The following is a 23,249-nucleotide window of genomic DNA, read 5'->3' as shown; positions in this document are numbered from 1 at the left end:
ATGAAGACAACAACTGGATGTTGCAGGGATGGAAGGGAAGGATTCTTTATGGTTCTTCGTGTTGGGTACCTACATAGAATCCTCAACTGGGATATCGGCAATAACCGAGATCGTGACCAATATATTCCTTTTGAAAGGATTACTTCAAACTATGGGCGAAGCTATAATTCTCGAGTTCATGCGCGCATACGCATCGTTTGAATAGATATATGCTTGCTGGCTTTCATATTGAGATGTGTAATCAAATAGTTTGTTTTCCCTGTCAGTTGGGTGATCCATCATCATCCATGTGGGGCATCCCATCTTTTTGTAGTGTATTGCGTTAGTTCAAGATATTAATCCATGGAAGTGGTCATTTGCAGAAAATTTTTGGGTTGTATGATTCTTCAGTTTCAGCTTTCCGGTGATGGTCGGGAAACAAAAGCGTGATTTATGCTTCATCGCAGCTTGATGTATGCCAAAACATTACACAATGAATCTGTCAGTCGATGATTCAATGGGATAGAAAGATATATCAAAACTTATAAAAATGGACGCATGCAGTAAACAAGATGCATGATTTTATGTTATGGGACTTAAAAGGGCGAATTAAAATTATAAGAAGGGACGAAATAAATTTTTAATAAAAAATATATAAAAAATTTAAAATATATAATAATTTTAAATTTTTTAGGGGACTTCCTCTACTCGTCTCCTTGATCCATACTTGGATGTAAAATTTAATTTTTGAATACAACTTATAAAATTTTAAAGATAGAATGAATATATAAAATTTTAGGACAAAAATAAATTATGAATAAAAAATATAAAGAAAATATATAAGAGTAAGGGTTGTCGTCCTCAATTGCCACCCTCAATCCATTTTTTTATAAACTCAATCCATCTTTTTTTTTAACTTCTATATATATATATAATTTAGTGATTGCGGTTTGACTTAAAATATATTAAAAATATATAAGTCAATTACAAACATGTGCGGACGTATCATTAAAATCAAATAAAATTAACATATTATTAAAAATACATGAATCTGACTTGTAAAACATAAATCATATTATTAAAATAAAAAATAAGATTATTTCCTTTTTTTTAACAATAAGAACTAAATTTCATTAATGAAAATAATAAAAGAAACTAACATTACAACGTAATCAAAGAGAAAATTAAAGACAATAATCACACAAAATCATACATAAAATAAAAATATTAAACTTAAAGATACTAAAAAAACCAAAACCTTCTATTGAGGATGATGTTCAACATCAAAATTACTCAATAACTTTAATAAAACTCCTTATCTCTGTCGAACGAGACGCTTTATGAAATGATAAAATAGTGGTGAGCAAACCAAATAATTTGGCAGTCTGTTTCACTACAAAATTTTGATTATATCAACAAATAACCTTTTACCAAAGAGGAGATCTGACAATACGTGACCATCGACAAATCAATCAGAAAACAATATAGTGAGGATCTTTGTATAAGCATCAACACGATCGCGGAAGTATGCGAAAAACTTACCAAAAGCCATAAGAAACGTGCCACAAGAGCAGAGAAAAAGCGTGCCACAAAAGCAGAGAAAAATATGCAAAAAGTCATATTTTTATTTAAAATTAAAAAAATCAAGGAAAAAAGAGATATTATGAATAATAAGAAGAAAAATAATTATCACTAGGGGCCAAAAAATAATATTAAAATTAATACCTCTGCTGACTATATATAAATCAAAAGAGAAAAAGGAAGGTGATACAAAATAATATTAAGAGAAAACTTAGATTATGGTTATTTTTTTAACATGATGTATTCAAGTTATCGGTATAATGTTTAAAAATTAATTTACAAAACTTTTGTAAAGTTTTTTTTATCAAAAAATAATTACAAATCTTAAATATCTATTATATCATATTTAAATTAATATTTAATATTTTAATTAATGGTTAACTTAATAAAAATATTTAAATAATAATTTAAAATTTTAATTAAAATCTTTAAAGATTTAAAATTAATTTCAAAATAATATATTCTAAAAACAATATTATCATAAATAATCTTTTATTATCGTTATAATTAAAGAACAAATATCAATAAAAATAAAACTAATAGTTGTCAATTAAAGAATATATATAGTTGAGTAGGTAAATAGATTGAATATCTGTGATTAATTAAAAATATATATATATATCAATTAAATTTGTTTATATTTATTTTAAATTAAATTAATATTTTACTTTTTCAATTAATAATTAATTTTGTCCAGAATTAATTAAGGTATTATCGTTGGAAACAAAAGGTAACCGACTTACATTCTCTCGAGAAAACTATATAAGGTGCCGTAGTCATCAAGAGAAACACAAAATTTTGCAATTCCTTGTCAAAGCAAAAACAAAGGTAGTTTTGGTTTGATTGTAAAGCTAGTTTTTGGAACCCTTTTTCGTTTTTTCTTTATGTATCACTTATCTCCTAGATTTAATGACTTGTTTTTCCACTTTATTAGCTTTTTTTAGTTATTCTCTGTTGAGAACTGTTTGGATTCGAACTCCGTGATCGTGAACATGGTACGTTTAACGATTTTCAGTCATCCTTCTGGTTTTAATGTTAATGGAGCGTTTGAATACAACCGACGGACCCATAAGCTTTTTCTTCATTGCAGAACCGTGGCAATTCAACTTTTGAACAGTGTAGACATCAATTTTTTCATTTAAGTTTATTATTATTATTATTATAATTATAATTATATATTATTTATTAAATATTACAAAGCCCATTTACAACCCGGTTACATCCAGGCCTAAACATGACCCAAAACCCTTCTAGGGTTTTCAGAATCTTCTCCCAGCCGCCTTAGCTCACCACCGTTGGATCTGGCCTTGATCCAACGGTCTCCAAATGCTTCCAGCTTGAAACCCTAGGGTATCATAACCCTAGGGACCGCGCGGCGCCACCTCTTCCAGGTGTCTCATCCCGCCGTTGCCGACGCTTCAGTACTGCCACGACGCCTCCTACGAACATTCCAGAAGCTCTGCTGCCACGACTCTGACCGTCCATGTCGCAGCTATGGGGTGAGTCACCACATAGTTCGGTGACTCACCAAAGCTTCCCTCTCGGGACCGGTCCGACGACAGTCTCATCAAGGCTATAAAGCCACCACTACACCTGCGAGAAAAAAACACAGCCACAAAGGAGGAGGGAGGAGAAAAACAAAAGCAAGAACTACACCAACGATCCCAGACAACTACGTAAGAAAAGCAACGAGAACACATCAAGCATCAACAATCGAAAATAAAAACAGAGAAGAGAAGAACTTACCCTCGAGATACCAAACGTTGCCGGAAACAACCAAAACCCGAAGGTACTTTCGTAGATTTGCTCCGATTGGGAGCTTTTTAAGGAAAAAGAACACCGAAAACGGTTTTAGATCGTCCCGATCTATATTTTGGTGTATTTTTGTAATTTCCGGCCACCATTAACGGTGGCCGACAGCGGTGGTCGGAGCCCGGCAGCGGTGGCTGACCAGGACGGCTTTCTCTCATTTTAGAGAGAAGCCAGAGCAAACTCTGGCTCTCTCTCTCTGTTTGAGAGAGAAGAGAAAGGAAGAAATGAGAGCTAGCCCTTCGGGCCAGTCGGTTAAGGGCTTAAATAGCCCTCCCCAAACGACGCCATTTTGGGGAGGGATTTGTCTGTAATTAACTAAAGGTTAAACCCTTTCCGCAGCCATCCTAATTTGTAATCCTTACATTTTAGTCACTAAATCAATTTATAATCCTTTTAATTTAGTTCTTTAATTTTAATTTTATTTATTTTAGTCCTTTATTTTAAAATAATATATTTAGGATAAATATCATATTTAGTCCTTTAATTTTAATAATTGATATTTTAATCCCGAGTACATTTTTTTAATCTGATATATGAATTTTATATAATTTTATTTTAGTCACCAAATTAATAAATAAGGAAAAAATAGCATGTTTAATCCCTATAATTTTAAATAATTAATTACGAATTAGGTATTTAATTTTATTAGATTATAATTTAGTCACTAATTTTAAATATTTTCATTTATTATAAAGTTTTACTGCTTTTAAATATATAGTTCTAAATTTATTTTTATTATTGTTTATTTATGTTTTAATTTTACTTGTTTATATTTAAATATTATTTTTATTATATAGTCATATAAATATATATAATAAATAATAATTTATATTAAATCTTAATTTGATTTTACATAAATTATGTTTTTATCATATTTTAATATATATTTATTTTTCAATATCAAAGAAAAGGGCAGTCTTAATACAACTGGATGTCCTATTCTGGTATTTTAAAATTAAATATTATGATAAAAAAATTATAATTTTATTTTATTTAAATTATTATAATATTTATTAATATCAAAGAAAAGAGCTGTCTTAAGGCACCTAGAAGTCTTTTTCTGATATTTCTAAATAAGTAAATATCTTATTTATGTTTAATATATTTTCTTAAAAATATTTGAATTAAATATGATTATAAATTAAATATATTTTAAAAAATGGTTGTCCCTTTTTCCCATATGTATGGGGTAAGGGGGAGGTAAGATAGTAGGCTACCCCCAACACCAAGTTGAGAGCAGCTTTAGTAAGAGACCTCTGAATTATGAAATGCCCTCCGTGGGACTCGATCCCCACGACCTCAAGGTTAAGAACCTTGTGCTGAATTTTTAAATTTCTAATAATAGAGACAATTTATAATTAAAAAGTACCAATTTTGGGCGTTGTAGGGGTGCTAATCCTTCCCTAAACGTAACCGACCACGAATCCATTTTTATTTCTAAAAAGAATGAATTTTTGGTTAAAACGCAGATAGGTTTATCTTTTAACTGATGTTTTCTTAAAAACTCTTTTAAAAGATAATTTTTTTAGGTATTCGACCTACCTGACCCAAAAGGCCGATGGCGACTCCCAAATTATTTTAAAAACCATTTATTCACATCACTTTTCCCGCCAAATAAAAAATTCGTGCCCAGACGAAAAATGGTTACGACAGCTTGGCGACTCCGCTGGGGACTGGTCAAACTTTAAAACCAATTATTAATTGTCTCTATCAATTAGAAAATTAAAAATTCATATATTTAATTTTTAATTCTTTCTTTTCAAAATTTTTATATATATATTTATTATTTTCATAATATTTATATGTTATTTAATGCTTTATTTTCAAATATTAAATTTTATTATTTATTTGTTAGAGGTTTGAACATTTCTCCTCACACACAACACTTGCATTGCATAACATAAAGCTCTATAATTGAGTTTGTCCCTTTTAAGTGGGAGTGAAAGCGACGTCTTCGTGAGAATTTATTCTCCGTGTCAGACCTAGCAAGTAACTTTCGGGGTTCATATGCTCTATGTCTTCGTGAGAATTTATTCTCCGTGTCAGTCATAGAGAAATGTGTCCCCTCGAATTGAACTCGATCTGCTTAAGTCTGTAATGGACTAGGATTGAGGGTTTGACAGCCCAAAGGGGCATCAACAAGGACAGTTCGAGTACCTTTACTCCTAGAACTGAAAACCTGCATATAATAAACCCTAGAAACTCTCCCGATCTGAAACCATGCCGAAATTTTGTCAGTAGGTATACACAAAGGAGAAATAAGCTCTAGCTTTTAATTTAATTTATTTCCTTTTCTTTTTCCTGAATAAATGCATGCGAACTAGAAATCATGCGGTTAGGTTAAATTTTCCAAATAAATCATGGAACTAGAAAGCATGAGGTTAAGATTTATAACTTGATAGATAGATTTTTTTCCATTAGTTGGTACTAACTATTCTATTTTTTCATGCATGTTACATTGCTCTAATCTGTTCATATTGATTTCTTTTGTTTGCATTGCATAATCATGGCATAACAAAAAGGTGTTTACTGGAAAGACTGTTCATCATATTGGAAAGAAATCGTAAATGGACAAAAAGTTTTATGATCAAACAAAATATGATGCGGCCAAGGAAAGACATCCTGAAGAAACTACGAGGATCGAGGGAAGTTTTGTACATAGAGAACCGGTTATATTAATACCAAAAGTACTCCACAAAGATTCTACCAGATTGATACCAAAAGCAGTCTATGGTAAGAGTATCAGTCAGGGCATTCAGAGTAGAGGAGGTTTTTATGAAGCTCAAGCATGTTATTTGAAGGACTTGAATGACCAAAACAAGAAATTGAGCACAGAAGTGGAAACCATGCATGAAGATTTCCAAACGATCAGTCAAGCTTTTCAAAATGTTGGCATAGGAGATACCCCAGAAGAGTGGATAACAGGGGTTACCAAACTGAAAAAGAACTGCAACATATATGAAGATCTAATCCAAGAACTTCTTGGACAAAAAAGTTCTCTTACAAGGGAAAATGAGCAATTCCGAGAAGTGACACAGAAGATGAAGAAACACTAGAATGTCATGGAAGAAGCTACAGTCCAGACAAGCAATATGGCCCATAAACTGATAAACCAAGCTGACTTTACAAAGAATTAAAGCAGACTGATAACTCAATTGTTGAGCATGAATAGAAACTAACTTGGCTTTAGAGAAGTTATGAAGGAAAGTTATCCCCTATATGTAAAGTTTTAGATAGTACTGAAAGCTGTCCCCTACATGTAAAAGTTTTGTTTGATGCACGAAAACTTTTGTGTTCAATGAAATCTGTTCTAAGATGATCACTCTTGAGTAACACCTTTTCATACATGCATTTTCATTTTGCATCTTTGCATTTTCATTTATACTTTTATGTTTACTTTTGTATTACACAATTTGCATTTTTATTGTTACATTCACATATTTAAATTTGCATTTTGCATTTTGCATTTTGCATTTTGCATTTTTTCATTTTTAAGTTTATATTTATATTTTCATTTTTGCATTTGCATATTTGCATAATTACATTTTATTTCAAATTATTCTACATGCATTTAATCATGACAATTGGAATAATTTGTGGAGAATTCCATGACAGAATTTTGAAATCAAAGTGGAGTTAACTTGGTCTTCCTAAAGAAGGATAATATCCATGAATGAGATTTTAGCAATGGTTGGTAGAATCGAGAAACTGCAAGAGCAATTTATCGAGATACAACAAAAGATGATTGATCAAGTGAAAAAATTCCAGAATGATTCAAAGGAACAACTGACCAAATTGATAGACCTGTTGAATATTGTAATCCATGGAGAGAAACCCTTAGAGGATCCTATTGTGAAAGATTTGAATGGGATTATGAATGATGTAGCTGATGCAATAGAAACAAATGACCAAGAACTCGTCAAGAGATGTGGAAATCCAATAAATCTCCCAGAAAAGGCAACAAAGATCAAGCTAAAGCGAAGCATAGAAGAGGTTCAAAAGCCATTGAAGAAAGCTAAGAAAGGCAAAAAGAAAATGATACCTCTCATTCCAATTCCAATCTCATATTCAGATTTATTACCATTTCTTTTTGAAAATGACCTCATAACACCAATTCCTCTAAGGCCTAATACTTATTTGCGTCCAGATTGGCAAGGTGTCAAGAATTCATGCAATTATCATTCTGGAGAGTTTAGCCACTCTACGGAGAATTGTAGGATTGTGAATTTAAAGGTCCAAGATCTTATAACAGAAGGATTGCTATGTTTTGAAGATGGGAAACCTAAGATCCTAAAAAGCTCAAAACTGGTCAAGAAAGAGAAATTTTTGAATTACTGTCCGTCTCATGATGTTCAAGAGTCAAACATTCAAAGCAAACATTTTGATCATCATTCACATGGTCTTCGAGAAAGCAAAGTAAGCAATTGTAAGGAGACAATGATGTCAAGGGAAATTCTACCCAAGTTTCCTTCAATTCCGTGCAGCAAGTTATATCTTGAGTTACTCAAAGCCCAGATTATTACTCCATGTCAAGCTAAGCCTTTGTGGCTTCCATACCCGAGTTGGTATAATGAGAAACTCTCTTGTGATTATTATGCTGGAGCCCGAGGACACTCCATTGAGAATTGTGGTCGCTTCAAATGACGAGTTCAAGACCTTTTGGTTCAGGGAATCATAGAAGTGGATGATCAATCTATTTTGGTTAAACAATCGAGAATCAAACCCCAAAGTAGAGTTGATAATATCAAAACAAGTGAAGTATATGCTGCAGAGGAAGAAGAAAATAAAGTACTTGAGCCAAAGATAAAACGTTCAACTTTCAATACTCCTCTGATTATAAATGATAAAAAAGTAAAAGGATAGGTAATTAGAGACTGGCCCACATGTTTAAGAATGAATGGGAAAGATGAAACTTTGAAGAAACCTCAAACGCCTGTATCAGATTTTCTAAAGACTAGTGAAAAGAGTCTGGATACAAAGAGTCTGGTGAATATTACTCCAATTACAGCCACAATATGTGTTCAGAATCAGGACAAGGCTGTCATCCTTAGTAAAAGTTGTTCTGAATCCAAAAATGAGCTCAATTAACAACCAGAGAAGAAAAAGATAATGATGGAGACTGCTCAAAATAAAGTAAAGAGTTATGTATTTGAAGGCTTACCTAAAGAAGTTGACACAAAGATAATCAAGAAATAGGGGCAAATGAGGAAAATCTTAGGCCAATTACACACCCAACATTATTGGAATGATGGGGTAGGCTAAATAAACAAGTGGAAGTGATATCTACCACTGTAGTATATTTCTATTTTTTAGCATCTTGTTTGAACATGTTTTTTGTTCCTTTCTCCGCCTTGTGTGTAATAAAATAAACTTGTGTTGCTTTTATGGTTATGAGCATTGAGTCAATTTTGCAATCTTGCAGTTCTTTGAATATCAACAAGATTAAAAAGTTCTTCATGATTAGAGTTATAATCTTTGACAGAATATCAGGATTAAAAACCAGAAAAACAAGGACCATTGACCTTACCTCAGAAGAAATACACCCAAACACTATCCTATTACAAATATGAGATAGCCTACTCCTATTGAAAGGAATTACAAAAAGGCTTGGTATTTATATATAGGAGTGTACAACATGGGGCATCATTGGTGTATTACATTACAAAACCGACTAGAGTATTTTTCTATTGATGACGTTCAATGATGAACGTAATCTTCACAAATAGGTAAATCTAGTTTAAGTCAGTTGCTTAAGAATTGAATTCTAACAAAGAGATTTTCTGAATTCCACCAAAACACCTAGACTATAACAGGTTCTTCTTAACAAGCTTAAGAAATTGGATTTGAACACCCATGTTATATTATTATACCATAAAACTTGAGTTGTCCCTCTAAAGCAATTAGTTAATAGCCCCGGCTTTATGGATAATATTCAGCTAGTCTATTATACTATTATATGCAATAAAACTGTCCCTCTAGAGCAATTGGTTAATCGCCCTGGCTTTATGGATAAGTTTCAATTAAACTGATAAAGGTGATTATTATATACAATAAAGCTGAATTCAGCTAGCCAAAATGGAAAATGTGTTAAGAGATGGACTAAGGGAGTTGTGAAACACATGTTATAGTCAACTTCACACAATCACTCAGAAATTTCATTTTTAGACCGATATTTTTGCACTACTTTGATTAGATGAGTCTAAATGAAAGATTCCAGAGAATTGAGATGGAAGGATTCTAGAAGGTCTAGTGATTGGCAATCCTAGTTGCGTCATTTTGTACACATCCGGTTAAAATATCAAGTCCTCAAAGTGAGACATGTGACAAAGTTCACAAAGAGCGAGAGATGAGTGACATCTTAAATAGATGTAACCATAGAAAATAGGAAGGCCATCCTGAAACCAAACCAAATCTTGATACTTGTTAAAGAATTATAATTCTCAAACATTACAGAGTTGTTGATTCTTTTGATATTCTTTGAATTCGTGCTTATGATTTGATTTTATTGTGAACCTGTGAAGGGCATTACTTTGAAAAATTATTTCATTCTTCGATAAAGAAAGGATAAAAAACATTTTTAAACAGGACAGTCTCAAATAAGGAACGTACTTGAAGCAATTGTTGCTTATTCTACCTCTGTTGTAGAAAAAGAATGAACGAGGCCAGAATAATGAAGCACTTCACATTTTTAAAGGAAACTGGTCCAAGAAGCCAGAAAGTCTGAAGAATTGAACTTGTGACACTCTCCTATGACATTAAGCATCACCAGACAGATTATTTTCCCCAACCATCAATTCATGTTCTCTAGAAGATTACATCATAGAGCCATTAACAAGTCACTACCTGCACTCTGGTTATACCATGATGCTGGCTCAAGTCTTGATACAACATTGCTGCCTTTTCCATGCTGATCAATTTCCTTGACAAGATTATATCCATTATGTCCTTCAGAAGATTGCTGAATTCGAATTTGAGGACTTATGGCACAGAATAAGACATTGGAACAGAATCTACCCTTATAGGCCTTTTATATAGGGTAAAATTGGTTACATGATTCCAAAAGTTAAAGATGACCAGTTTTACTGTCAGCTAAACTGTTCCATGATTCGAAAAGAGTGTGATATATCTTGGAGTAGCAAAAGAGACAGTCGTTGTAGCAGTCATTGCAAGTAAAGACACCAACAAAAATTTTATAATTCATCCTGATAATGTTTATTTCTTCCAGTAAGGTTGTTACGCTGGATGCCACCGACAACAAGGTCGAATTCGACAAATCTACTCATCAATTGCTCCAACCAATCATCATTCAGTTCTTGCACATCTGTTTTCAAAGGTATGCCAAGACAGTAGAAGGCAACCTCTGCATCACTGATTTTAGATAAAAGAGACAGGACATTGATACCACTGGGGAATATGTCTCTAGCAGATCATCCTCCTTGTGTATGGTTTTTAGGGAAAACTAGATGCATTTCAACCTCATCAGGTTCAAGTGGAGTAACTTTATTCCTTCCAACCCATACCAGATTCCATTTTCAGCACTCATCAAGAACATACTTTTGGACACTCGAAGGTGGCTCATTGTCATAAGCTTCAAGAGCCTTACAGATCCTTTCTGTTAATTTGGCACTTCCTGTACATGTTTATAAACAGTTCAACTTTGTTCTTGGATCCCAGGAAGGCCATCATTTCTTTGTCAATGGAAAAGCATCAGCACATGGAGAAAACAAGATAAGAAGAAATCTGTTCTCAATTGGCAGATTATGAATATAGCCCCTTTTCAGTGTAGCAGCATGAAAATGCTTCGAATCTACAAATTCTGGCTCTACATCAAATAAGTACTGTGATATTCCAGTTCAAACATTAACTGGAGAAAGTGCCATGTTCTCGTATTAAAAATAAGGAGCCCCAATAGCATCTTCTGGAAGTGTTCTTTGAGTTATCTGATCTGGTTTGGTATGAACCCCAAAACCAATCATTAGATTTGAAAGATGAATTTGCTCATAGTAAAAATAAGGAGATCCAATAGCATCTTCTGGAAGTGTTCTTTGAGTTATATGATCTGGTTCGGTAGGAACCCCAGAACCAATCATTGGAATTGAAAGATGAACTGCATGATCGTCTTCATTAAGAAGCTTATTTTCAAGCTTCCTCTGCTTCTTCCTTTTCAAAAATCATAGCCCAAGTTTCGCCTTTGCTTGTAATTGGGGTCATTGTATAATGAATTCCTATCTTCTACCATAGGAAGTGCGTCAGTAGCCTTAGCCATTTGATCAGCACATATAAAATCTGTCAATTCTGTAATTGATGAATCTGGACCACATCTCTCCATGGCTATTGAAGCCTCAACTTCTGAGTACCCCATTTTCGTCAAGTATAACAGTTTATTCTCCTCATCAGAATCAGAATTCAGGATTTCCTCGGTATCAGAAAGAACTATCAATATCTGTGAAATCAGCTTGAAAGATCGCTTCATAATCAGATGAGTTGTTATCAGAATCAACATGTTGCATGGGTGTGGATTTTTCAAGAGCCTGTACCATTGTATATGTAGTCTTGCTATTGCATCAGATTACTGTTTGCATAAATTGGTTTCTCTCCCACATAAATTTATATTTCAGAGATGGCTTTCACTGAAAGATGATAAGCCACTGTGTCAGCCTGGAACGGATTACCAAGCTATTTTCACTGCTCTGTCTGACTAAATCCCTCCAGATACAGAAAATGGTCACCTCATTCAGAAGACACATATCTCAGACGTTTCTGTCAGAATGATTGAATACTTCTTAAGTTTGTGACAACATGAAGAAAATTTCTCCAGTTACTTGACAACACTGCTGTTTAATGACACCAGAATGAGAGTATTCAAAATAAACAGATTTGGAGCATGAATAAAGCCACAAGTATCCTCCACAGTGCATTGTCAAAATTGAACCTTGTAGGGATCATGATATTCAAGTCAAACAGACGTCGAGAGTAAACCAGAAATAGAAAATTGAGGCATCTTGAAAGCCCAATTTAGACAGATCTAGAGAGACATCTTGAGGGCCCATTTCAATCAGAAATAGAAGAATATTGGGGCATTTTGAAGGCTCACAACAATATGAACATTTGGGCATTCTTGGAGGCTCATCTCAATAATAAATAATGTTGAGCACACTTTTAACATATGTATCAGCAAATGTTGGGGCATTTTAAAGGTTCTTTCAGACAGATCCATGTGGGGCATTTTGAAGGCTCAAATTAACAAGAAGCGAAGGTTGTGGCATGATGAAAACCCCTTTCAATCAGAATCAGGAATATTGAAGTATTCTGAATATTTATATCAGCAAAATGCTGGGGTATGCTGAAAGCCCCTTTCAATCAGAATCAGGATTGTTGATGCATTTTGAACACTTGTATTAGCTAATGTTGGGGCATGCTGAAGGCCCACATCATCATGTGTTAAAAATCATTGATTTGAGCAAATATTTCCAATGAGACAGAAAAATATGAAGAATGAAAATGGTGAAACAATAACAGTCAAGTTGACTATACATAATTGTTTCGTTCATCAGGCAGTTACATTATGATCATGTTGTTGAACAAATATCTACTCAGCAAGAATGTTTTCAAATACCCAATCTTCTTAACCGTGTTTCACATGATATCATGTTCTTTGTTAAGCTACATCACGGTTGCATGAATAAAGATGGCCCCCAGGTAGACTACTCGATCTAGGGTTCAATTCCTCAAGATCTCAGCTTTGAATTTTGCATTCTGTGTGTCGGTGATGATTGGAAATATTTCTTTGAGATTCCTGGCAGTTAGTTTCAACCATAAAGTTGAGATTATGAAGCTATTTTTCACATCAGTTTTTGCTTACTTGATGATATTGAAAAGGGAGACTCGATTCTCACTTATATTACTGTTATTCCCGTTGTTATTGGGATCATCATTGCTAGCCAAGATGAATTGAGTTTTCATCTATTTTGGGTTTTATCATTTGCGTTTCATCCCAATAAGCAAGAATTATACGGATATCTTTCTGTACATGGATCCTATAGCTGAAGTGTTTCTACTTTCTACAATGCTCATTACAGAAGAAAACGTGATCAGTATTACATTTGCCCTTGCCCGAGATGATATCAAGAGTAATTAGTGTCTTCTATTCAATTCGACACCAGCATATCTTGTGAATTTAACCAATTTTTTGGTCATACCAACATCACACTTGAATCCCCATTGAGTTTTGTTCTCAAATGGTCTTGTGGCATCATACAAAAACTTTGAACACCATGCAAAGAGATTCAATGATTGAGAAATCTTGGCATAAGCCATAAACAATGATGAACGTGTTGTCAAATGCTTTACGAACATTTGAGCTGAAACCACATGAGATGAAGAATGTATTGTCAAAATGTTTTACGAACTAGTTATTCTGATGTTGAACCAATGTTGTGATCATATGGTTTCCATTTTTGATCCAAGATGAAGTTTGTCTTCTTCAACTTCAAGATTATAAGTTGAGATATGATGAAGATTTCTTTCCGCAGAAGGAGAGCTGAAATTTTAACAACAAGAAATTAGGTTGAACGACAGGTTGTTGTTAAACATCTCGACATGATACGGTCCAAGTTGCCTTATTCAAGATCTGATTATATATGGATACATGAAAGAAATTGGGATAAATCTTCCTTGTAATGTGTTTCAAAGAGTCAAATTAGAACAGACTCTACTCTCCTAATTAATCCCTGCTGAGTCAGGCATATCTACATCTACACTCTTCAAAGATGATAGATTCTCTTTTTAAAGATGAAAGCTTTATGGGATTTATACACAAGTCCAAGCAAATAAAGTTGGTTTTATGCAAGACAAATTGGGGCATCAGGGTCATAATTTTGACTACAGCAAGAGTTCCACAAATGAAACATTTCTTCTGAAACTTTCATGAAACAAAGAAGACGCCAAGATACAAGTTGATCAGATGATTCTGCAGAAATGCAAGCTTGATATCATAAGTTTCTACACTTATATCTAGAGGTAACCCTGGCAATAAATGATGAAGTGAATGAAGACCAAGTTCACCACTTTGAAGTCAAATGAAGATTGCATCAACATTCATGCATTCATAAGAACATCATTTGCACAATAGACAATGCATTACATTGATACATCTGAGTGCATTCAAACATGAAGTTTTACAGATCTTCAGAAGAACAAGAAGATTCATGGTAAGAAATACCTTACAAGAAGAAGGTATTCAAAACCACAAATACAGGAATCACGCAAACATCTGAAGAATAGATGGATGTAATCCACAAAAATGAGCATTATCTTGAGATTGGGGCATGTTACCCAATCAACATGTTGTTTCAAAAAAAAATAATAATGAGAAAACGATTTCTATAGTTTCTCATTCAATCTTTTCTAAAAATGAAATTGTTGAAAAGTAAGAAAACGATTTTCATAGTTTCTTACTTAGTAAACTATTTCTCACATCTGTAAGCCCTTCAGTGCATGATGTTTTCAAAAAGCCTTCGGGAGCTTTTTGACGTTTTCAAAGCCTTCGGGTTATCTGTAAGCCCTTCAGTGCATGATGTTTTCAAAGCCTTCGGGTCATCTGTAAGCCCTTCAGTGCATGATGTTTTCAAAAAGCCTTCGGGAACTTTTTGATGTTTTCAAAGCCTTCGGGTCATCTGTGATCCCTTCAGTGCATGATGTTTTCAAAAAGCCTTCAGGAGCTTTTTGATGTTTTCAAAGCCTTCGGGTCATCTGTAAGCCCTTCAGTGCATGATGTTTTCAAAAAGCCTTCGGGAGCTTTTTGATATTTTCAAAACCTTCGGGTCATCTGTAAGCCCTGCAGTGCAAGATGTTTTCAAAAAGCCTTCAAGAGCTTTTTGATGTTTTCAAAGCCTTAGGGTCATCTGTAAGTCCTACAGTGCATGATGTTTCCAAAAAGCCTTCGGGAGCTTTTTGATGTTTTCAAAGCCTTAGGGTCATCTGTAAGTCCTTCAGTGCATGATGTTTTCAAAAACCTTCGGGTCATCTGTAAGTCCTTCAGTGCATGATGTTTTCAAAACCTTCGGGTCATCTGTAAGCCCTTCAGTGCATGATGTTTTCAAACATTTCCATCCTCTCAAAAGAAGCCAAATGAAAAAATTATTGTCTTTTTCGTCTTTGCTCTATTCTTGTTAACATAAGGATAAGCAAAGAGGGGCAGCTGTAGACATCAAAATTTTCATTTAAGTTTATTATTATTATTAAAATTAAAATTATTATTATTATTATTATTATTATTATATATTATTTATTAAATATTACAAAGCCCATTTACAACCCGGTTACATCCAGGCCCAAACATGACCCAAAACCCTTCTAGGGTTTTCAGAATCTTCTCCCAGCCGCCTTAGCTCACCACCGTTGGATCTGGCCTTGATCCAACGGTCTCCAAATGCTTCCAGCTTGAAACCCTAGGGTATCATAACCCTAGGGACCACGTGGCGCCACCTCTTCCAGGTGTCTCATCCCGCCGTTGCCGACGCTTCAGTACTGCCATGACGCCTCCGACGAACATTCCAGAAGCTCTGCTGCCACGACTCTGACCGTCCACGTCGCAGCTATGGGGTGAGTCACCACATAGTTCGGTGACTCACCAAAGCTTCCCTCTCGGGACCGGTCCGACGACAGTCTCATCAAGGCTATAAAGCCACCACTACACCTGCGAGAAAAAAACACAGCCACAAAGGAGGAGGGAGGAGAAAAACAAAAGCAAGAACTACACCAACGATCCCAAACAACTACGTAAGAAAAGCAACGAGAACACATCAAGCATCAACAATCAAAAATAAAAACAGAGAAGAGAAGAACTTACCCTCGAGATACCAAACGTTGCCGAAAACAACCAAAACCCGAAGGTACTTTCGTAGATTTGCTCCGATTGGGAGCTTTTTAAGGAAAAAGAACACCGGAAACGGTTTTAGATCGTCCCGATCTATATTTTGGTGTATTTTTGTAATTTCCGGCCACCATTAACGGTGGCCGGTAGCGATGGTCGGAGCCCGGCAGTGGTGGCTGACCGGGACGGCTTTCTCTCATTTTAGAGAGAAGCCAGAGCAAACTCTGGCTCTCTCTCTCTGTTTGAGAGAGAAGAGAAAGGAAGAAATGAGAGCTGGCCCTTCGGGCCAGTCAGTTAAGGGGTTAAATAGCCCTCCCCAAACGACGCCGTTTTGGGGAGGGATCTGTCTGTAATTAACTAAAGGTTAAACCCTTTCCGCAACCATCTTAATTTGTAATCCTTACATTTTAGTCACTAAATCAATTTATAATCATTTTAATTCGGTTCTTTAATTTTAATTTTATTTATTTTAGTCCTTTATTTTAAAATAATATATTTAGGATAAATATCATATTTAGTCCTTTAATTTTAATAATTGATATTTTAATCCCGAGTACATTTTTTTAATTTGATATATGAATTTTATATAATTTTATTTTAGTCACCAAATTAATAAATAAGGAAAAATAGCATGTTTAATCCCTGTAATTTTAAATAATTAATTACGAATTAGGTATTTAATTTTATTAGATTATAATTTAGTCACTAATTTTAAATATTTTCATTTATTATAAAGTTTTACTGCTTTTAAATATATAGTTCTAATTTTATTTTTATTATTGTTTATTTATGTTTTAATTTTACTTGTTTATATTTAAATATTATTTTTATTATATAGTCATATAAATATATATAATAAATAATAATTTATATTAAATCTTAATTTGATTTTACATAAATTATGTTTTTATCATATTTTAATATATATTTATTTTTCAATATCAAAGAAAAGGGCAGTCTTAATACAACTGGATGTCCTATTCTGGTATTTTAAAATTAAATATTATGATAAAAAATTATAATTTTATTTTATTTAAATTATTATAATATTTATTAATATCAAAGAAAAGAGCTGTCTTAAGGCACCTAGAAGTCCTTTTCTTATATTTCTAAATAAGTAAATATCTTATTTATGTTTAATATATTTTCTTAAAAATATTTGACTTAAATAGGATTATAAATTAAATATATTTTGAATTTTTAAATTTCTAATAATAGAGACAATTTATAATTAAAAAAGTACCAATGTTGGGCGTTGTAGGGTTGTTAATCCTTTCCTAAACGTAACCGACCACGAATCCTTTTTTATTTCTAAAAAGAATGAATTTTTGGTTAAAACGCAGATCAGTTTATCTTTTAACTGATGTTTTCTTAAAAACTCTTTTAAAAGATAATTTTTTTAGGTATTCGACCTACCTGACCCAAAAGGCCGATGGCGACTCCCAAATTATTTTAAAAACCATTTATTCACATAACTTTTCCCGCCAAATAAAAAATTCGTGCCCTGACGAAAAACGGTTACGACAAACAGCATTATCGATGTTACTCTCTCTCTTTCATTGATAAGGTTAGAGGGTTAATCTTTGAACAAAGGATACTTTTTGGGGGAAAAAAGGGTCCTTTCTTGTTCCCTAAGTTTTCATTCCACTTTGATTCTGATACATTTAGATCTCTGCAGGCACATCTAGAGAAAGGAGATAAAGGTTTGTTGATCTTTCACCATCGTTGTGATCTCCTTTTCTAAGTTTTGTTTTCATGGAAATTGATTATATATCATGATTGCTTGTTATTTGCAGTTCTTATGCCTGCCTCTGCTCTTGATCGTCTCAGTAAGTGTACTCGGACTTCGTTCTTTGTAACTCTGTTAATGAGTGAAAACGTAGTTTAATCCTAATATCAACAACACTCTTGCTTTCCAGCATACATGGGCATCGAGTACCCGATGTTGTTCGAGTTGACTAATGCTTCCGCGGGCCGAGTTTCTCACTGTGGGGTTCTAGAATTTGTTGCAGATGAGGGCTTGATCTACTTACCGTACTGGGTATGGTTTTAATTTTTCTTTAATGCTTTCGACATCGTGATTTCGAGACGGTTTTTTGTTTGACTTTGTGTTGCTTTCCTTTTTCCTGCAATTTTGTTTTCAGATGATGCAGAACATGCATCTTGAAGAGGGAGATATTGTGCAGGTGAAAAGTGCTAGCTTAGCAAATGCAACCTATGTCAAGCTGCAACCGCATACTACGGACTTCTTGGATATGTCCAACCCCAAAGCAATGTTAGCGATCATCTTGGCAATGTCTTATAAAAAATATCGAAATTCTACAATCCGCATTCGTTTTCTTAAATTCCTTTTCTTCTATGTTTGTTTGCAGCTTGAAAACTACACTGAGGAACTACTCTTGCTTAACCGTCGGCGACACGATCATGATCCCCTACAACAATAAGAATTACTATATCAATATAGTTGAAACAAAACCCTACCCTGTAGTCAGTATAATTGAAACTGATTGCAAAGTGGACTTTGCTCCTCTTGATTATAAAGAAATTGAAAAGCCGTCTCCTCCATTGCAATCAAACAAGAAGCTTAAAGGCAAGTATTCTCTTTGTTTATTAGTTTCTAGGAGAAAAAAAACAATGGCATGGTTAAATTTGACTGTTGAATCTACTTTTATGATTGCATGCAAAAAATGACCACTGAATATTTCAGTTGAAGAAGAGCCGTCGAGAAAGCGCATCCCTTTCAGTGGTTCAGCAAGGCGATTGGACGGTAAACCAGCTGCTCCGTTGCTTAAACATTACCATTCCGATGTTGGTAGTGAAACTGTTGCTTCCAAATCATCAAGCTCTACTTCAAGTCAACGTGCTTGGAAGCTCGTATTCGGTTCGAATGGAAATTGGCCCCAAAATGAAACAGAAAAGGTGTCTTATGATGTACTAGTTTAATAGTAGGAAGTTACATATCTCATTCAAATTGTACGTATTTTTAAAGTATCTTCGGAACTCTTTCTGTAGGTTGCCATGAGGAACAGTCAAGACCGCAGCAAAAGGAAAGAGCCAACTCAAGCCTTCACCGGGAGAAAGTATTCACTGATATGATGACTTGGAGATTTTAATTAAAAAACAATTACCTTGATATATATATATATATATATATATATATATATATATATATATATATCCTGAACTTACATCTATGTATTCTTAAAAGCATACTTAAATAAAAGATATTTGAAAGGATCTTTTCATGATGTTCGTAACAAGGGATGTTTATCGAGCGAGTCGATCGTGAGTTGAGCACATGGTTTTTAGAACCGGACCGGTTAGCGAACCGGTCATACTACCGGTTCACTGGTTCAATCGGTCGAACCGGTCCGACCGGTCAGAAGAACCGGACAACGTCATACTTATTTAAAAAATTAAATAAAAATAACAAAAAATATTTAATAAAAAATAATTTTTTATATCACAAGTCATATTCAAAGCAAGTCATAACATATATAAGTTAAAAACCATAAAATCAACTGAAACAAAATGATTCAAATTAACTACAACATAATATTTAAGGTAAAACATATTAAATAATAAATATAATTATATAACTATAATTAAAAAATAAATTTGGGGTTAAAAAAATCATAACAAAATGATATTGTTTGGTTTAATTTTTTTTAAAAAAACAATCCTACATGGCTAAAAAACATATAAGAGCATCCCAAAAGTCTAAAGAGAAAAAATATGAGAACAAAACAATCTCACATTGCTAAGAAACTTAGAAGCGCATCACAACTAACTTCTATAAATAATAGAGGTAATTTGACATTCAAAATCATGGAGCCTTTTGATGAGCATTGAGTGAACTATTCTTTCACTTCAATCAAGCTCGAATTTTAGGCTTCAATCGAGCTTCTAATTTTTTTTTGAGTTCAAGCCTTTTTGAGTTCAAGTTTCAATATTATATTTCGAGTTTGAGTTGAACTTGATAATTTTTTAGCTTGTGAGTTTGAGTTGAGTTGAGCTTACTTTTAAAGTTTTCAAGTTCGAGTCGAGCTCAACAATACTCGAGTTCGACTTGGCTCGTTTAACAAACGACATTGTTTGGTTTAATTTTTTAAAAAAAAACAAAAATCCCGGTTTTTCCCCGTTTTTTCCGGTTTTTAGCCGGTCTGGTTCGAACGGTTCAGCGGTTCTGACCGGTTCACTATAGCGGTTCAACCGGTTTAGATTGAACCGGACTAAGCAACGGTTTCCGGTTGAACCGGCCGGTCCGGTCCGGTTTTCAAAACAGAGGTTGAGCATTGCTCGATTCGTGCTCGTTAAAACAATTTATTACTCGATTCGACTCGACTCGTTGCTCATTAAGCTTGTTAAAATTTTACTCGACTCGTGCTCGTTAAGAAATTTTTTTGCAAAATTTTTTTTGCCCGACTCGTTGGTCGTTAAGCTCGATGCTCATTAAGCTCATTGAAATTTTTACCTTTTTTTCTTAACTATAAATAAAATATACTAATACTATATAGAGCTTAATATAATCATAAGTTAATAAATTTAACAAAAAAATTATGAAGTAATTTCAAATTCTAAACTCTAAAATAACAATCAATAAATATATTAAAATAATAAACAAAATTTGATTTTTGGGTGTAGTAAAATATTAATTAATAATTTAATTTTTTATTTTTTATTGAAAAATTAATGGATTATCAATTTATATCTTTTTATTATATATTAGTAAATTAGTAATTTTTTGGAATGAAATAAATTTTAAAATAACTACTAAAAAATTATATTAAAAATATTAACGAGTTATTTGAAAACTTATCGAGTCGAGCTGAATTTTACTCGATTCAACTCATTAAGATCTCGAATCGAGTCAATTCTAGTTGAATTGTAACCGAATTAAATTCGAACTACTCACATATGTTGCTAATCATGAGTCGTAAAGAATTCAAATCTCATGATCTACATGCCTGCCTGGGCAATCAATTCTTCCTATATAATGGAACCCTCCACTCACACCATTTCACACACCATAACATGAAGGAAATCGGCTTAATCTTTTACAGCGAGAAACGGAGTTCCACGGGAAGCTTGCTTTTCTTATCGTTCCAACGTGTCACAAAATAATCTCTTCAATTGTATTTTCAAAGTAAAGAGAAATTTGAAGATATTGGTAGAATGTTTTAGAATTTAACAAAAAAATTCTAGTACACAATGAAAGTAAAAGTTATAGAATACTCTGAAATGTCCTAGATTGCTTTAAATAATCTAGAATATTATGGAAGATTATGTAAAATCATAGAAGATTTTTAGAAGATTTTAGAATTAGGAAGAAAGTTCTAGAATACTAAGGAAGTTCATGGTAAATTCTAGAAGCGTATGAAAAATTTTCCTGACCTAAGTTATTATAGTTTTGTATAAAAAGTTCTAAATATAAAATATAGACCGCAGGATCAAATTAATCTCCACCGTCCATTGAGATGAAAGGCTATATAAAGGGTAGTATTGGCCATTTGCGAAACCCATCCATCTATTGAAACAAACTTTATAGAGTATTTTCCAAAGTAAATAAAGAATACTTGCTTTTTTTTCAATTTCTTTAACTTTCGTCAAACACATCTTTAAAAGATTTAGGTTGACTTAGTCACTAAAAAGCAGTGTTTGAGTGTCTTAAAAGCCAAAGAAGAGGAAGTCCTTGATAAACAACGCTGGTTCTTATAGCCACAATTCTCCTGGACAGCTTTGAGCTCCAAGAAAGATCTCACGGGGTTTGATTAATGTTTTATTATATGAAGTTCGAATAACAAATTTTGTGATGTGTCCATTGGGATGAAGGACACTAATATGGTGAAATCTTCTTTGATCTCCAATTGCCTAAAAGAAATTATCCAAATATCTTCTTTGCTCAAAAATATATTATGCGATAAAATAAAATTTCTCGATTGCTTACTTGAATATTCTAAAATAATGTCTTAGAATCGAATATATAACATCTTCCAATAATAAGTAAAGATAAAAACTTTAATAAAATGAACCAAAAAAATGTATTATAAGCTAAAGAGATATAACTCGTTGATATCTTTCAAGAAAATACCAAAAAATATAAAGAAGTTGAGAGCGAGTGAGGGTGAGAGACCGTGTCCATCTCCTAGGAAAACTACTAAAGATAATAAGCCGAAAATTCTACAATGAGATTCTCATTATACGTTTATATAAGCGGAAAAGTTTTCAACTGTAATTTGTACCGGTAAAATAGTTATGCAATACAACTATAGTTTAATGTTTACATTCTCTAAATCATTAAAGGTAAACTTTATTATTTCTCATTGAACTTTGTTTTCTCTTTGAACTTTGTTTTCTCTTTGAATTTTATGGTTTAATACTTACATTCTCTAAATCATTAAAGGTAAACTTTATTATTTCTCATTGAACTTTGTTTTCTCATTCAACTTTTCTTTCTCTTTGAACTTTATTTACTAATATGGCCACTATAAATTATTTTATTACTATTATTTTAATATGAAGTGACATTTTATATATTAATAAATATAAAAATAATTTAAAATAAATTTAATAATAGTATTTTATTATTATTAAATTTAAAAAGATTTAAAATGATCATTGCCCCCTTCTCGTCACCATCGACCACCGTCGATCTTCGAAATTGGTAACCTTTTGATTCCAAATTGTATCGAGAGATATGATTTGACACGTTGAGTCTGAATCTTGTTGTTGTTTCACCGAAAATATATCAAAAGTCGTGAATGTCGACTACGACATTTCAGCTTCCTCACTTTTGATCTCCTATTCGTGGACTTCAGAACATGTTCTGACAAAATGAAGGTCAGATTCAGAGGGTGTTGAGTTAAACGATTGACGAAATCGGCCAAGAGGGGGGTGAATTGGCAATTAAAATTTTTGTGGAAGCTTTTGCAGAAAATTGAAAGTAATTGCACAACGATTTACAGTGGTTCGACTTTCTCAAATAAAGTCTACGTCCACTACC

The 23,249-nt window shown here is 33.1% G+C and overlaps 1 protein-coding gene across 1 annotated transcript; it reads left to right on the top strand.

Moving 5' to 3' along the window:
* On the top strand, window positions 1-19,342 carry LOC120124562 (ubiquitin recognition factor in ER-associated degradation protein 1-like). Its single transcript, XM_039143207.1, has 9 exons — window positions 1-195; window positions 17,778-17,813; window positions 17,925-17,949; window positions 18,043-18,075; window positions 18,166-18,287; window positions 18,391-18,521; window positions 18,619-18,836; window positions 18,954-19,165; window positions 19,259-19,342. The coding sequence occupies exons 1-9, from the start codon at window positions 1-3 to the stop codon at window positions 19,340-19,342; spliced, it is 1,056 nt and encodes a 351-aa protein (XP_038999138.1).
* The last annotated feature ends 3,907 nt before the right edge of the window (window positions 19,343-23,249 follow it).

This window comes from Hibiscus syriacus, unplaced genomic scaffold (genome assembly GCF_006381635.1).
Source record: "Hibiscus syriacus cultivar Baekdansim isolate YM2019G1 unplaced genomic scaffold, ASM638163v2 tig00110419_pilon, whole genome shotgun sequence".
Taxonomy (NCBI): Eukaryota; Viridiplantae; Streptophyta; class Magnoliopsida; order Malvales; family Malvaceae; genus Hibiscus; species Hibiscus syriacus.
Note: the sequence above shows the minus strand (reverse complement) of the source record. Positions and strands in the feature narration are given on the sequence as shown.

Bases quoted from the DNA above. Each gene is read 5' to 3' on its own strand.
- LOC120124562 (XM_039143207.1), top strand. From the start codon at position 1: ATGAAGACAACAACTGGATGTTGCAGGGATGGAAGGGAAGGATTCTTT. The intron at 18,522-18,618 runs GTTAGCGATCAT...GTTTGTTTGCAG, and splicing joins ATGTCCAACCCCAAAGCAAT to CTTGAAAACTACACTGAGGA. The intron at 18,837-18,953 runs GCAAGTATTCTC...TGAATATTTCAG, and splicing joins ATCAAACAAGAAGCTTAAAG to TTGAAGAAGAGCCGTCGAGA.